Source organism: Amblyomma maculatum, chromosome 1 (genome assembly GCF_055883805.1).
Source record: "Amblyomma maculatum isolate TAMU_Amacu chromosome 1, ASM5588380v1, whole genome shotgun sequence".
Lineage (NCBI taxonomy): Eukaryota > Metazoa > Arthropoda > Arachnida > Ixodida > Ixodidae > Amblyomma > Amblyomma maculatum.
In genome coordinates this window covers 224416373-224434102 of record NC_139344.1, presented here as the reverse complement: position 1 = coordinate 224434102, position 17730 = coordinate 224416373, and the positions used below count along the sequence as shown (strand labels likewise).

General features: G+C 46.8%; 1 protein-coding gene across 6 annotated transcripts in view; it reads left to right on the top strand.

Moving 5' to 3' along the window:
* Window positions 1-17730, top strand: part of LOC146205744 (poly [ADP-ribose] polymerase 2-like) — an 81057-nt gene that overhangs the window by 49117 nt on the left and 14210 nt on the right. For all 6 annotated transcript variants that reach the window (XR_014704249.1, XM_084590408.1, XM_084590403.1 and 3 more), the window contains one exon: window positions 12369-12506. Coding sequence is in view for 5 of the 6 variants with exons in the window: in XM_084590408.1 (XP_084446534.1) it covers window positions 12369-12506 (138 nt within the window). In the remaining variant the exon portion in view is untranslated. The remainder of the gene's footprint in view (window positions 1-12368; window positions 12507-17730) is intronic.

Sequence of the window (17730 nt, the reverse complement as noted above, 5' to 3'; positions counted from 1 at the left end):
GTAGGTTGAGGATGTGATCAGAGGACGTGGTGCACTAAACTATCTAGCATGTATTTATTTTGTGCAGTTATCTTGATATTGTTAGGTTAGATTTTCTTAAGGGCTAATTTGAGTCGGGACATTGTGCATCAGTAGTGTTGTGTAACTGTAATGTTTTAATTTGAAATGCGGAGAGTTCAGATAGTAGCCGCTTGGAGTGGAACTGTGAATAAAAACAAAGCATGTTCATAGCTACACTCATTGAGAGTGAAGTTTTATTTTGTTGAATATGGAGATGCTACCTTATAAACAGTATTATATGTGAGTGGGAATATAGGTCGACCCCCTTACAGTGAAGTGAAAACAAAAAGAAAAATAAAACAAGAAAAAATATGGAGAAGCGCATGTATTTATAACATCGGCTGTGTCCCTGCATCACCGGAGCTACGATCTCACTCAAAACTTTCAGCAGCATCGTCGGAAAACCACTCTTTGCTGCTCGCCACCTCCTAGAGTGTGTCATCTAGTTTCATCAAGCGTGTTGCTTACACAGCATTTCTTGAAAGGTGCATGTGAACAGCTGATCTTGTCCACGGCACTGCACAATCTTTTCTGAAAGGCTGAGCTGTCGCTGGCAGAGCAGCCATGTTGCCGTTAGCCGAAGCGAACGCCAATAGAGGCATTTTATACTCTCATAGGTCGAACGAAAGCGCACATGCGAAGATAAATACGCTTGGTATGGAAAAAAAAAAAACCTTTGGATTTGGATTTCTGGCTTCCCCTTTGTAGCGGGTGGTCCTTACGAAAAAAAAAAAAACTTCCACAAATGTCCTATAGCCTATACGTAGGTGACCCTACAATCTATATGCCTTCACGGAAATTTCCTTCCGCAATGCAAGTCGTCGCTTTGTTGCCTTCACGGTTGCTTCCACATCTTCAACCATGTTGGCAACTGAATCGGCGTCAAGCAGTCGTTGAGGCGGGAATCCAAGTGCCTATTCGAGAGTCGTTCCGGCCTGATGCTGTGGTTGGAGCCTTGGACAAAACAGGACAACATGTTCTGTGGTCTCTTCTGCTTGCTGGCACACTGCGCACATTACGTCTGTTCCATCTGCATGCCGTTCGCCACACTTCGCCCACCAAAGCTTTGTCCTTGGTACCCCTACGCAGTCTTCGAAAAGCAGTGAGCTCACGATGGAGTTGTCAAAGAACTGCTGCTTGATCTCTGCCTTCCTGGAGCAGTATATACGGAGGGACGATTGCTTTTCGGTGGCCGCCTTCCACTGTTGCGTCTCGACTGCTGAAACCCGTTTACGCAGTTTGCCGCTGCTCAGGCTTGTGCTCTTCAGTTCACATAAAGCTGGTAAGGGGACTCAAATTTGCCTGCTAGTCCATGCACTCTCTTCCATCTTGAGGATACTCCGCAGTACAAGAGGTAGTGTTGTACTCGACACACCCAGCGCTCCTGACCAAGGCTCCAGGACCGAATTTCAAAACTTCACCACCGCCTCTCGGGCCTCGATTGATGGGCACCAAGAACCTGTCTTCCCACCTTACGTTGCCGCTGCTCAATAAACTCCTGGGTAGCAGACGACAGACAAAACACCGCATTGGCGAAAGTGAGCTCAGGAACCATCACTGCCTTCCATAGCCCCGAACCACTCCCATGCGGCTGAAGGCCCACAGGACACATGCCTTCAGTATCCACTGGCCTTGCAGTGCTTTCTCACGGATCCGTTTCTCTTGCGCGATGATGGAGTCCACACTTGATGTGAGCTGAACTCCCAGATATCGGTATGACGACACTGATGGGATCACCCTGTCCTGCGGCCTTAGTAGTTGCCCATTCCTCTCTGCCTGCCTTGGGGGACCCCCATGTCATTATTGCACTCTTTCTGGCACTGAACTGGAGTCCCAGATGATCGGCTTGTACACTGCACACATCTAGGAGCTATTGCAGTAACTCTCTTGAATCTTCCACTAATACAATATCATCTGCATATAGAAGAGCTGGAAGCTTTTGGGACTTGATCTCCTCTTCAACCATATAGGACAAGTCAAACCCTGCTCCGCATGTCTCTAGGTTACGTTCCAAGTCACTCAGCATCAACATGAACAAAAGTGGGGATAGAGGGCATCCCTATTTCAGGCCGCATTTTATACCGACAGGTTCTAACTGAAGGCCCTGCCATTCTACCACCACGGACGCCGCTGTGTATAGTTCCCATAGCCGATCCATTACTGCCAAGGGGCAGACTCTTTTCAAGTAGTTTACACCAAAGCAGGGGATGGTTGATTCTATCATATGCTTTTTCTATGTCCAGACAAGCTGTCCATAGCGGACGTCCTTCTATGTGTGCTATTTCAATGCACTGCGTGAGCACAAACAGATTGTCTTCTAGATGAAGTCTAAGGTTTGACGAAATCTCGTCTCGTTGGGTAAGTCATTATTAGTACCCAAACAAGGAAAATGCCGATCAAAGGTTTGAGTAAAAAATGTAGACGTTTCGACTTTCATACGGAAGCCTTGTTCACTGAAAACCCGCTCGAAGAGCGCTGCTTAAGAACGTTTCAGTAATCGGCCGAGGCAACTTGCATATGCAGGTGGTAGATTGCCATCGTTTCGATGAAGCATCTTTTTTTGCCATCTGTATTAGCAGACACTCGAGATATTGGCATGAAAGCTTGTTCCTCTCCTTGGTGATGACGGAAGCCTCTTCCCAGCAGCTACCGTGTCCATTTGATATGGCGTGCTCTGCAAGTGCACTAGAACTGACTTTCTTGTTTTCAATGTCTTTCATGTGTTCCTTCAAGCGCCTTTTCAAATTCCCGCTTTCGCCTATGTAAACATGGTCGCATCTAGCGTAAGGAATTTTGTACACAACGCCGAGAAATTCTTCTTTTCTTAGTTTGTCCTTCACGCTCACCATCTTGTGTCGTAATCTGCGGGTGGGAACGTGGTCAACGTGAATATTGTATGTACGCAGCACACGTCCCAGTGCCTCACTTATGCCTGGTACATACGGAATGGCGACACGTGATTGGCAATGGCTACGGTCTGGGTTTATTGGGAGCACAGAGTGGTGCTCCACGGAGTCCACAAATGTAATGAGTAGCCACAACTGCCAGCTCACGGCGTACTTGTGTCAGGTCTGAGGCATGGTCCTCGGGTCTTGAGCAGACTTTGCGGGATTGTTGAATTAATGAGGCCGCAACGGTGTGTTTATGGCAGGACGGGTTCACAGAGTTGAAATGCAGGTACCTGCCCATGTGTTCACGCTGCTTGTTGGAAAAGGGTCTACTTCTATACGAAACTCGTACGAGTTCATTGGAAAGGAGTGTGACCTGACGGTGGACGAAGACGACTTCTTGGTGTCCTTCGACGTCAAGTCTCTGTTCACAAGCATCCCAGTGAACTTGGCAGTAGGGGTGTGCATGGTTGCACTTGCGAACGACGAGAAGCTCAGCGAGAGGACACCTTTCGAGGCGCAGGACCTACTGAGTAGAGCTGTGCACGGGCACAGGCCGGCCCGAAAGCCCGTACCCGCCTGGCCCACGGGCCGGGCTCGGGCCGCTTGGTAGCCCTTTTGCTCGGGCTCGGGCCGGTCCCGGGCCAAGTTATATTTCTCTCGGGCGGGCTGGGCCGGGCTGAACATCCCGATCACCAATACATGCCACATTTGCGAAAGCGCGATTATGGCCGTAGTGCGAGTTAGATTTGGTTCTTGTTGCAGTGTGTACATAGCCCGACGGCCTGCAAGCCTAACTGCGATAAACGTCTAGAGTACACAGCATCTTCCCGCGTACTCCACACTCGACAGCTTCCGAAATCTCTCGCGGTGTCCAACCGCCTTTCCTCCCCGACTCTTTGCCACGAACGGATCTTTGGCAGCCGTCAGTGAGCGAGCAGAGTGTCCGGTGGTGGGCTATTTAGTTTGGAGTTCCGCATCTCTGCTTTGATAACACCAGCAAAATTTGTTTCAAGATTCGCGCCACGCTGTCACCTATCACACATCTCTATAGTGACTTACTCCTGCCTCGACACAGCTCAAAGAATCTGCGGTCAAGAGTTTCTTCTTGTTTCTTTTGTTGCGAAAATTTCACGTGAAAGGCACACGGTGAGCTAGGCGAGCTCACCGAGTACTTGGCCACAAAATCAGCCCCTTGTTTAGGTTTAGAGCTAGCACACTTTTGGAGAACCAAACAAGCTGCTTACCGAAAACTTGGTTTCCTATCAAAGAACGTGTTAGTCACTGCAGGCACAAGTTGTAGCACCAAAAGAAACTTCAGTGCTGCTGGGTTCATTATCCAAGAGTGCCGTGAATGCCTCAATACTAATGGATAACTCATTGTTTTTGCACAATAAGGTATATATTTTCAGCAAATTTGTAATTTCAAACGTGAGAACTAAACATTTTAATATCTTGATAAACTTATTACCCAGAAATTATTTTCTTTTTTTTACCGCTTCAACTGCAATTATAGGATGACGGGCCGGGTCGGGCTCAGGCCTTAAATCTAAGTGCTGGGCCGGGCCAGGCCGGGCCCAGTCCCCATCCGAGTCGGACCGGGCCAGGCTTGGGCCTGTAAAGTCTGGCCCGGGCCGGGCTCGAGCTCGAAATTTCAGCCTGTGCACACCTCTACTACTGAGGCTGCCAAATTTTGCCTGGAAGACACATACTTAGCCTTTCGAGGCGCATACTACAAACAGGTGCACGGAACTGCTATGGGTGCTTCCTTTTCTGTCACTACCGCTAACCTGACCATGGAAGCCATAGAAAACCGGGCTCTGGCTTCTTTCCAACCCTGGTCAAAAATTTTCTTGCTATATATTGACTGCTTTTGCATCATCAAGAAGGATGCACTGACCACCTTCATGGAACACCTCAACAGTTCACCTCAACACTTGCTTCATTCGTCCTCTCTCGCTCCGTGAACTGCTGTGTGACCCATTGTCATAAATTCTAGGCCTTCTGTTTTTGACAAGCAGGGTGTCTAGCAACCAGGAAAACCGGGAATTATCGGGGAAATTTTATGTACTGGGAACAATCAGTGGAATGTCAAGGAAACGATCAAAAATTTTGCCAAATCAGGGAAAATGTTATTGTTACTGAGCGGTATTCGCTGGCCGTGCTGACGAAAAAGAAGTGCGACAGACTCCCAGAAGAAGAAGACACAGACGAGTGCTTTGCTGTGCGAGTGCTGTGTTGTGATCATCATCAGTGGTGTGGACAAGTGCCGTACTGTGAATATTTCCCGTAACATCTCTTGGTGGAGGTGAATCTTTCGATCCCCGTCCCAAGCTGGATCTCCGCAGTGGCTGACGCATCATTACCACCACTATGACTACTGACGCCGCTACATCTACTGCCGCCGCACCTGCTGTCGTCATGGCCCATCCCCGTGACCCCGGAACCTGCTGTGGGACCGACGACGTTGATGTCGACGACTGGCTGGCCCTATACGAACGAGTCAGCAAGCACAACAGGTGGGATCCCACACTTATGCTTGCTAATATCATCTTTTACTTGACTGGGACAGTGCGGGTGTGGTTTGAGACACATGAAGAGGACCTCACATCTTGGGATATCTGTAAGCAAAATCTCCACGACCTCTTCGGAAAGCCCATTGGCCGTCACCTTGCCACCAAAAAGGCGCTCGCTTCGTCTACAGAGTCTTACACCACTTATATACAGGACGTCCTATCCCTGTGCCGCAAAGTCGACCACGCTATGCCTGAGGAGGATAAAGTCGGCCACATAGTAAAAGGCATTGCCGACGATGCTTTCAACCTTCTTTTATGCAGGGATTGTTCCACCGTGGACTCTGCACTACAAGTGTGCCGACGTTATGAACAAGTGAAACAGAGGCGCATATCTCATCGTTTCGACCGTCTACCGAACACGGCTGCAAGCTCTTCCTGTGTCGATCTTCCGCCTCCTCGACCGCCAACTAATGACACTACTTTGACCCGCATCGTCCGCCAAGAGCTTGAGGCAATGACTCCTACAGCTTCACTCTCGCATACCCCCGACAATACCTTGGCTACAATATCACTCATTCAGGCTGTTGTTCGCCAAGAGGTTGCCAATATGGGTCTTCCTTCTGCCTGCCGCACCGACACCGTGGATTCAGGACTTGCCCCTCCAGTAATTGCAGCTGCCTCACCCACCGTCGGTTTCTCGCCCCGATATCGGTACCGCAATCCGAATGAGTGGCGTACCCATGACAATCATCCCATCTGCTTTACTTGTTCCCGCGTTGGCCACATTTCCCGTGACTGCCGTAGCCGTTGGTACACGCCATCTCATCAATTCACCTACGTCGACCGCCGCGGAGACTATGCCCCTCGCTATACCTCACCTCGCCCCGACCAGACCACTGTTGACCCCGGTGTCCCTGCTCGTGCTGCCAACCGTTCACCATCCCCGCAGACCAGACGCTCGCGTTCTCCTCTTCCTCGCCGCCGTTTGTCCCTGTCCTATTCCAGCCACATACCGGAAAACTAGCCAATGCAGCTCCCGGAGGTGACGCTGCATTTGTGACCCGGACTGAAAAACCTCTGCTGACCCCTGTTCTACAAAATAATCGCACCGATTTCTTTGTGGATGGTGTTCCCGTTTCTGCTCTCGTTGATACCGGCGCACAACTGTCCGTTCTGAGCTCCTCATTTCGCCGTCCCCTCAAAAACGTCCTTACTCCAGCCGTCTCGCCCACAGTTTGCGTCGCCAATAGAAGCCCTGCTGCCGTGGTTGGCATGTGCACAGCGCGAGTTACCATTGGTGGTCGTCATGCTCCAGTGTTGTTCACCGTCCTCCAAGGATGCCCCCACGACGTTATCCTTGGCATTGACTTTTTAACAACCCGCTCTGCCCTCATTGACTGCTCTACCGGCCTACTTCGCTTGGACCTTCCGCTCTGCTCTGAAGACCCCTCCTGCTCACCCCGCCTTCGATCAGCACAGTTCTGCCGCCTTCCTCCTGAAGCTGCCGTCTACATCCCTATGTCACCATTCCCACCCGTCCCAGACGGCGACTATCTCACGTGTCCCATTACTGATGTCATCTTGCAGCGGCACGTCACCCTTCCTCATCTGATTGTGCATATCTCCCAGAACCGTGCCACTCTCCCGGTCCTTAACTTCAGCTTATCAACTCAAGTTCTGCCCGAGGGAATTTCACTAGCAGAGCTGTCGCCGATGACCGATTGTGCCATTTCAGCTCTGACTACCGATAATCCAAATGCCGTCCCTGCAACACCTCCCTCGTCCTCTACATCGCACCCTGATCCTGTTAAAAGCATGATTGCAGCTGATCTCCAGCCTAAATTCGCCGCAGAGTTAAAACAGCTTTTGCTCACCTACAGTGACCTTTTTGACTTCGGTACCCGCCCATTGGGTCAAACCACAGTTGTCAGTCACCGCATTAACACCGGTGACGCCAGTCCTATTCACAGGCGGCCCTATCGTGTTTCGCTTGCCCAGCGACGCGTCATCCAAACAGAGGTCGACAAAATGTTGGCGAACGACATAATTGAGCCTTCCAGTAGCCCGTGGGCATCCCCTGTTGTGTTGGTCAAAAAGAAAGATAACAGTTGGAAATTCTGCGTTGACTATCGTCATTTAAATAAGATAACCAGAAAAGATGTGTATCCTCTTCCGCGTATAGACGACGTGCTTGATACTTTGCACGGAGCCAGCTACTTTTCGTCCATCGACCTTTGTTCCGGCTACTGGCAGATCTCTGTCGACGAGAGACACCGTGAAAAAACAGCGTTCATCACCCCTGACGGCCTTTATCAATTCAAAGTCATGCCTTTTGGCCTTTGCAATTCCCCAGCAACCTTCGAACGTATGATGGACTCTTTGCTCCGAGGCTTCAAGTGGACCACTTGCTTGTGTTATCTTGACGATGTAATAGTTTTCTCGTCTTCATTTGAAAGCCATCTCCGTCGCCTTTCTACAATCCTAGCGCTTTTTCGCCACGCGGGACTGCAACTAAACTCCAAAAAGTGCAGCTTTGGTTACCGACAAATCAAAGTCCTTGGTCACTTGGTTAATACTGCCAGCATTCAACCTGACCCCGACAAGATTCGTGCCGTCAGAGATTTTCTCACTCCACGTTCATCCAGCGATGTTCAAAGCCTTATTGGCCTATGTTCTTATTTCCGACGATTCGTCCCGAATTTCGCAGCGCTAGCTCGTCCTCTCACCAAACTCCTAAAGAAAGACGTTTCATTCTGGGGGCCTGAACAAGTTGCAGCTTTCTCGGAACTTATTGCTGCTCTCACAACTCCACCCATCTTGGCCTATTTCAACCCATCTGCCAATACTTAACTCCGCACCGACGCAAGTGGCCATGGCATTGGAGCTATACTTGCCCAGCGACAACACGGCCACACAAGGGTGATTGCGTATGCCAGCCGCCTCTTATCTACGTCCAAACAAAATTACTCTATCACAGAGCGAGAGTGCCTGGCACTCGTTTGGGCTATTACAAAATTCCGCCCTTATTTGTTTGGCCGGCATTTTACTGTTATAACAGACCATCATGCCTTGTGTTGGCTTTCCTCCCTCAAAGATCCTACAGGCCGTTTGGGGCGCTGGGCGCTTCGATTACAAGAGTATACATTTTCCGTCGTGTACAAGTCCGGCCGGCTTCACCAAGATGCAGACTGCTTGTCCCGTCATCCCGTCGACTCCCCTAGTCCTACCGACTCTGACGATGACGCATGTGTCTTGTCTATGTCGGCCTTTTCTAACATTGCCGACGAACAACACTTAGATCCTTTGCTCCATTCCATTATCCTCCGTCTGACCTGCGACCGACCTGATCCATCTCTTGCCTTATATGTACTCCACAAGAACACCCTATACCTAAGCAATATGCGACCAGACGGCGCAGACCTTTTGCTCGTCGTTCGTCAACATCTGCGTTCCACCATCCTTGACCAGTTTCATGATGCTCCAACGGCTGGCCACCTGGGTGTCTCTCGCACATACGACAGCCTGCGCCGATGCTTCTACTGGCCGGGGCTCTACCGCTCCGTCCAGCAATACATTGCCGCATGTGAATTGTGTCAGCGTCGAAAGAAGCCCACAATTTTGCCTTCTGGCCATTTGCAGCCGATCCCCATACCCACTGACCCGTTTTCCCGTGTAGGTGTTGACCTTCTTGGGCCCTTTCCAGTTTCCGCCTCAGGGAACAAATGGATCGCCGTCGCCATCGATTATGCTACGCGGTATGCTATTACCAGAGCCATCCCGACCAGCTGCGCCACAGACGTCGCTTACTTCCTCCTAGAAAATGTGATTCTACATCATGGTGCCCCTCGTGAACTACTAACTGACCGTGGCCGCTGCTTTCTGTCACGAGTGGTTGACGAAATTCTCCGTTCGTGCTCAGTCCGTCACAAATTCACCACAGCCTATCACCCCCAGACCAACGGCCTCACGGAACGCCTAAACCGTACCCTCACAGACATGCTGTCCATGTATGTGTCTGACGACCACCGGGATTGGGACGTTTATCTACCCTTTGTGACATTTGCCTACAATTCATCAGTCCATTCTATCGCTGGATACTCTCCATTTTATCTGTTATTTGGCCAACACCTGTTACTGCCCTTCGACACCTCACTACCCACGGCAAACTCCACCAGTACTTACGTCAGTGATGCCGTAGCCCGCGCTCATGATGCCCGCCGGATAGCTCATGCCAGGCTCTCTGCATCCCAAGACTCTCAAAAGTTCCGGTACGACAGTCGCCACCGTGATGTCCACTACACTCCTGGATCACTCGTCTTGCTGTGGCTCCCATGCCGTCGCGTGGGCTTGTGTGAAAAACTTTTGTCCCGCTACACAGGCCCTTAACAAGTTTTTCGCCCCGTGACAGACGTCACATACGAAATTGAATCTGTGCCTCCGAAATCCTCGTCCAGAGCGCCATCCTCTGAAATAGTGCATGTGTCCCGCCTGAAGCCCTATTATGCCCGTTCTGTTTCACAAACGTAGAACACACCGGGACTGTGCTTTTCCTGAGGGGGGGGGTAGTGCTACTGAGCGGTATTCGCTGGCCGTGCTGACGAAAAAGAAGTGCGACAGAATCCCAGAAGAAGAAGACGCAGACGAGTGCTTTGCTGTGCGAGTGCTGTGCTGTGATCATCCTCAGTGGTGTGGACAACTGCTGTACTGTGAATATTCCCCGTAACAATATATTCTGAAGTTCACTTTGATTTTAAGCTGGTGCACAGCATGTTATTTGTGCAGATTTGTGTGTGTATATGTGTTTGTGTGTGTGTGTGTGTGTGTGTGTGTGTGTGTGTGTGTGTGTGTGTGTGTGCGCGCGCGCGCGTGTGTGTATGTGTGCGTGTGTGTCTGTGTGTGCTGTCTTTCCAGCACGCGCAAGGCCAGCCGCGATATATTACTTTGATGCCAGTGCGTAGCTGAGCTGCCACAATAGAACCAATACGTACGTGAGGTGGGTATGCGTGAGAGTATTACGCGACAAAAAGCAGGAATAACCACGCCGATCAGCGAGCTGTGATGCTAACCAAGCGCACGTGTGCAGCCATATTGGATTGGATTGGCTCAGCTGTTTGCAGGGTGGAGGGCTTGCGTGGTTTTTTCTGCTGACATTTTGTCCCTAGGTTTCCCCAAACTCATTGAACGCCATGTTTTTTTCTCTGAGGCTGGCATCAGTGCACTTTTAATTTTCAAACTTTTGGCGTTCTTAACGGCAATTAACAGTAATGACAGCCTTTTCACTAATGTAAATTGCATAATTAATAAATAGCTTCAGCAGCCACATTTTTTAGCCTCTTCATTCGTCAGGAAGTTTGATCTGAAATAATCGGGAAAAACCTGGAAAAGTCGGGGATTTTGAAAATAGCGATTTGCTAGACACCCTGGACAAGGCTTTTTGGGTCTCTGGGTGCACCAATTGCGGTTGGGTGATGCCCGACCATAGGCTCTCCACAGAAAGCGCCAGAACTTCCTTGGGGCATTGCAGCCGCTTCTCAAATTCTCTAAGAAAGCTCTGTCGGCCATTCGAATTTTGGTCTGGATCAGTTCAGCTGCATTCTGTTTCTTATAGTTTTGCCACAGTTCACGGCAGGTACTCTCACGTTGTTAGACCTCACTGCTCTTCGATGGTTTCGGCATGCTGCCTTCTTCGCTGCCACATCATTTCGAATTGTACTGTCTCACCACCGCTTTTTACTGTACTGTCCCACCACAATACCTTTCTTTTGCCGAAGAGTAGCCTGTACCGTTTTCATTATTTTCTGGCAGCTACTCGCTGGCGCCGCTTCCAGGTGGTTCGCCATCTATTCAATCTCGCTGTCCGAGAGGAAAACTTTTCTGCCAGTGCCTTCCCCCACATCTCTGTTTACACCACTAAACTCTACCAAAATCTGGTTGTGGTCACTGCCTAAGCTCATACTGCCTCCCTCATCAATCTTCATTCTTGAGAGAGACTCTGCTAATCGTTGGGACGTTACTGCATAGTCGATGGTGGAGGTCCGGTTCTCTGATGACCAGGTGGTTTTTCCTTCACACCTCTGCAAATTGCAGATGACCAGGTCAAAGTCATCGACAACTGCTAGCAGCCTTTGGCCATTCATATCTGTGTACCCATCCAGGTCGTCAAGATGAGCATTGAAATATCCCAATATGAGCAAATGGTAGTCTTGCTGGAGGCACCGGATGTCGTCCCTCAAACATGCACAGAGGACATCGTTGTGTGCTTTGGCGGCTGATCCTGTCCACATGTAGACCACACCTACCGCAACGTTCTTAGAGCCCAGTCTGCCAGTTACCCACAGATCTTCTCTGCATTCATGTCTCACTCTATCCCAACCTTGCTTTGGTGGGAACACAATGCCAATTCTGCCTCTTTTTTGCTCATCACTCATCTTATTACACCCTTCCCAGCACACTCTTGAGTTTCCCGGCGGTTCTTCAGCGTCTCTCAGAGGAGTTTCCACCAAAACTCATACAACACCAAGTTTTCCATCTCCACTGCATGACAGATCTCCTCCCATTTGCATTGTGATCTCCCTCCTTGTATGTTGAGAAATGCCAGCAACTGCAGGATGTCGATACTGTTTTGGCTGTTCGTTTATGAGCAGGCACGCCACTTGTTGCCAGACTGTGCCTCAAATTCTTCTAAAGACCGCTATATAAGACGGGGGACAACTTTAGCTTGCTTTTTCTTTTAGAAAAAGATCTCTACATATATTCCGGTTTATACAGTGATTTTATTATTCTTTAACCATTGGTAAAAAGCTTGAACATTGCTAGTGCTCTCATTTATTTTGAAAGAACCATGCTGCTCTGCTTGTGATGGCTAACTTTGAAATTGAACTTACCATCGAGATGTGAATTTCAGGCTTTGGAAGACATTGAGACAGCTATGGCTCTCCTGAAGAAGGACATGCAAGACAGCTGCTTGCATCGTCTTGACAGGTTTTACTCCTCACTGGGTTGCGAGCTCACTAAGATAGAAGACACGGACAGTGATTATCACGTAAGTGAATAGTTGAAATCTGGCTAGCATGTGCTTTGATGTGAAGCATGACTGCAAGGTTGCTCTGGTTCCCGAAGTATAGCCCTAAAGTTTGGTGTGAGCGTTCACTGCAAGTGAGTACCGGGACTATGACTTGGTGCTCCACTCTTTGTGCATGACTTCTGCAACGTCCATTAGGGACTCTACGAAGGAGTGGTTAATCAGTGCAGTGGAGGATTTCGGATCAGTTTTGACTTAGCGACTTTTTACAAGTACCAAAATCTTGGTAAAAGGGTGTTGCTATTCTGGTAAAAGGTGTTGTAAAGGGTATATGTAATCTAGGGCTGGTATCTAATCCATAGCCTTGTGCTTAGAGGAGAACACCATGGCCCTACTCATTCACATGCAGTGCCGGCTAGCATGGACTTTATATTATCTTGCAGTTTTTTTTTTTTTTGTTATTTGCAGAAATCATTGGTGGACAGGGAACTTAATGCATATGTACTGACAAATTTCTTGCCAACTTTATCAAAGTACATATAACCAGTTATGCTTTAGTCACAACTTTTACTGTTTCTTGAGACCTGTATCTGGCTAATGTTGCTGCAGATTAACAGTAAATATGCGTGGATTAGCTGTGTGCAACTAAAATCTAATCGAGCTTATTTGTTTAATATTGATTTCTCTCTGATTAGGTTTTAATGCTCTTAGATTAAAATTTAAAAGGACGCTTAAGCTTCGCCTTAAAAGTAGACATGATAATGCCTTTAGCACCACCTTTTCATTCCACAAATTTTTGACATTGAGAGACAAGCAGAGAGTTTGGCATTGTGCTAAAATGTTTTTAGTTGGTTTGATTTTTAGAGAAGAAAGTGCAGTATGTAAAAGAACTTGTAGATGGGTCAGATGCTTTTCAGATTCAGATGACATTTTTTTTAGCACTAACAAAACACGTAAAGGAAGGGCACGAGACTGGAGCCATTCTCATGTCTTCCCTTTTCTTCTGTGTACTATGTGTTTTGTTAGCACTGAAAAATGCTACCTTACCTGTCTCATCTCAGTGGACACCTACTCTTGGTATGAATGGCATCCAGTTTGAGGTATATATATATGTCGTCAATTTGAATCCCTGTCACAAGATATTCTCCAACTTGACCAGCTAATGAATTCTAAATAGGAAGCAAAAGTGGTAGGACATCACTCTGAACACTGCAGAAAAGAAGGATTGCATCACAATTTTGGTGCGAAATCACTTTCATTTTTTTTTTTTCTGTCAAATTTTTCTCGGTTCTGGGTTACATTTAAGTGACACCTTTTCAACTGCCAGGAGCTGTGTATGCTGCTGTGTGAAATATCGAGAACCATTGCTTTAGTGTTACATGTGGATTGCAGAAATAATATACTATTTGAGTTTAACAGAATGTTTGTGGCAGGTTCTTCATTGCTGCTGCCGGTCCCTATATAAATAAAAGGCTATTAAAGTCATCAGCAACCTTGTTTACATATTTAAAACTGCCGTTTATAGTTCGGCTCCCATAGCAGTTATACTAAGTTTTGCATTTATAGCACTGTTTATCTTTTTTTTTTTCGTTATTGAGGTTCATCCACTGCATGTAATAATGCTGACACAAAACCATACATAAGCATCAGGAAGAAGTGTCATATTTTGACTACCTTCGCAGTTAAGCAGTAGTTCGTCACTATCATAAAAATGCAGACCATGTGAAGCCCTAAGTCTCTGTTCCACCCAGTGCAGGAACCCAATGTTATCACGAAATAGTCTTAGTAATTTTTTGTCTTGCTATAGTGCTCTAGAGTATTGGGCAGTGTGACAACCGGCTCCGGAGAGCGGGCCTCTTTTGCGATGACAGCCACCGACTTTTGCGAGAGGTCGCAACGTGCAACAAGGCATGCCACGTTCGCCGCTCAGCCCATAGCGGCCACGTGGACAACGGTGGTACGAGAAGGGGCGCGGTTCTCTGTGGAGCTATTTTCACACACTACGCAATTGGTGCGATATTTAATAAAGAGGCTACTTATTGCGCTGTTGCTGATCGGAAGCAGCCAGTTTTCACGGATACTGACGCATCTGAGTGCTCATCTGTGAATGCTAACAGTAATAGTGATGACTCCGAAGACTAATTCAAATCTTCAGACTTCAGCACCGACAGCGAAACTGCGTCACACCAACCAGGAACGTCAACGGCCATGCCCCGGTAAGCTTTGTTTTCTCTTTCAAAAAGTTCCGTTTTCGCTGCGTGCTGATGGGTAGAAATCAGTGTTCTGAGGTGTCAACGTCATTCGGGGTGTCAACGTCAGGGTGTCAACGTCACTCCAGAAGAGATGAAAAAAAAATTGGCCGAGCAACTGCTTGGATTTGGTGAGCCACAATCTGGAGACCCCGATGTTCGCACTCTGTTTCCGCCTCATGATTAACCTCAGGGGCTGCAGCACAAGCCTCAAAATATGGAGAAGTACAAGAACTGCAAATTGTGCTATGAAGAAAGCAAGGTGGAACAAAGAAATATTTTCTGTGAGACGTGCAGCAAACCTCTGTTTCGCGACAAGGAACTGTTTTGCGCGGTGGCATGATAGTCATATGGTCTAATGTTTTCTTTCCTAACTTCAGTAATACTGTACATAGAAAGCTAGAATTTCCAGCATTGTTACTTCGGTCCGTTCTAAAAAATGTACATCTTAAATTTTTTTAATGTTTGATTTGTGTGACGAAATTTTGCTGTTTTTATGAATCTTTTTATTTTAACTGCAGTTTTTTTCGATAATTTTTTTACATCATCTATGCAATAATGATATTAATTGTGACTAATACCATTGTGAAGAGAATTTCTTCCTCTACAATTTGCTACCATACACTCCTGTACCAAGCGAGCTTTTGTAAAAAAGAAAAAAAAAACATTATGACACCACTCACAAACCCCTACTTTTCCCGCAGACAGGAAAGTGTTAAGCTGATCCCTGAAATTCCTTTACGTCTCTCTGGAGACACTGTGCACGCTTAATATCCCTTTTGCAAATAGCAATGTTTGAATCGCTATTTGAAACTCTTTCAATGTTTCTTCTTCCTCCAGACAGTCGTAAATCATCCAGATGAGAGAGATTTGTACTCAATGTTTCCAACAAAGTGTGGTGTTTTGCATTTGTTCTTCCCGTAAGAGAATAAAGGCTGCTGCCGCGGAGCGCTACTAACATGAGGAGAAAAACAGTACACATGCGAATCAAAGCTTGTGCTTTGTAAGACCTCTTTAGGAATACCTTATTTGAGAACACCTGCTTACATTTTTCAGCTTGTGCTTGTCAGTAATCGTCTGCAATCTAACATATCTCCTTAATCTGTGTTCTTTCTGTGCCCTAATCACCGCTTATAGAAATGACAAATACAGTGTGCAAGCAAAACACATTGATTCATAACAGTACTAACTTAAAGCACTGCGGTATTTACTGGCAAAAAAAAAAACGTATACGCGACTCAAGCATTTATTCTTTGCTAGTAATTAAGAAATACATACATCGCCGACATTTAATTTTGTTTCTGTGCCGCTCACCAAAGGGTGAACCAGCTGTATAGATAAAAAAATGTCAAGTACAGCTAGGGAAATACTGCAGATAAAATATAAAAAATTAAACCTGCCACATACGAGGCGTTCACAGTGGGCACTTTGCAGACGTTTTACTAGCATCAAATGGTAGATGTACAGAGCCAATTGCGCATCTGTGATGCAGTTCTTGGTGCGCACTGAGAGAAAATGGAAAAATGCAAAAAAGATGACGAGCACCTGATACGCAAGCAATTAATATAAGGCCAAATTCAAATGCGGACACTAATGCGAGTTTATTCTTAGAGTTTATGGTACGAAATTTGAGTAATCGACTGGATATACTTGCCAACTACTGCTTACTTGCTGGCTACTCTTTGCAGAACTAATCAGGATATAATTGTTCCCCTAAGAAAACTATAACCTTTCACGCATAAATACTTCCAAGGGAATTTAATTATTTTTCCTTTTTGGAATTCTCGTCGCAATCCGCTGACTTTGCAAAGAGCGATGCCGCAAAAGCACATGAAATTTTATTTCTTCAAGTGTGAGCTTTCTGGTCCAGGTAAAATTTTTGAACCTCCACACTTTACAGGAAGGTTGCAAAATCTGAAGTGCAAATGCGTCGAGAAGGACCACCAGAGTCAAATTTTTGGGTAAATTGCGACCTAGCTTCGAGGTATGACCCAGTTTTTGTTTGTGGTGAGAAACCAAGTGCCGGCCTCACAACATCTTTCACAGAATGTTAAGAGCCGCATATCCCGCCATATGTAGCTAACTAAACATTTTGACATTATAAGGATGATCTAGCAGAAGCGAATTATAAGCGCACACTATTGCCTCTGCGTCATCTTTCAGGCGTCCTTTCTTTTTCAAAGCTTTTTTTTTTTTATCTTGTATATGCACGAAAACAGGACTAGAGTGATTTTCTGGGGGTGATGACTTGCATATTACTGGTTGCTTGAGCACGTAGAATAAAAACTATCTTGAATGAAAGAATTTTCTGGAACAAATGTAAGTTATCGTCAAACTATAACGAATTGTGATTAAATGTCTTAAGTATAGCTAATATCTCTGGGTATTTAAAGCTATCCGTTACAACAATGTTCCAGCTTCTTGAAAAAAAAAAAAGTTTATTCTTAGATTAGTGCGCAGTTTTACAAAGTTGTTGACTCTTAAATTTCGATGCTTATATCTTTTTATACGCATTCCATTGCACGCCCCACTTGTAGCCTGTTTGTGCACTGCTTTCCTCTTCCCAGGCCTTCGTTTGTTGTTAGGCTCGGTTGTTTCCTTTTTTTTATTGCCTTTCATATATCTCCATTTTTTATGGCCTTTAGCTGCCCGCTTTCTTCCCCGTCGTGCGTTTGCCTTGTCGCACGAAAATTCCAACCCTTTGTTCACATTTGCGGTCGCTGTTTTCTCAGCGCCACATGCCTTCCACCTCTTTCTCCCTCCCTGGTAGGCGACATGTTTTTTTTTTTTTTTTTCCTGTGCAATTTTTACCTTTTACTTCTTCCACCTTTGTTGATCCCCTCTGTGTTCCGTTATTCAATAGCCAGCTTATCTGATGTGTTGTTCGTTTTTCATTTCCTTGCTATATCTACCTCCATGCAGGGTAGTCCACATTTAATTCATTTGAACTGAATGCCGGCTTTTCTTGTGGCTTCAGGTGACTCACTTTAGTAGGC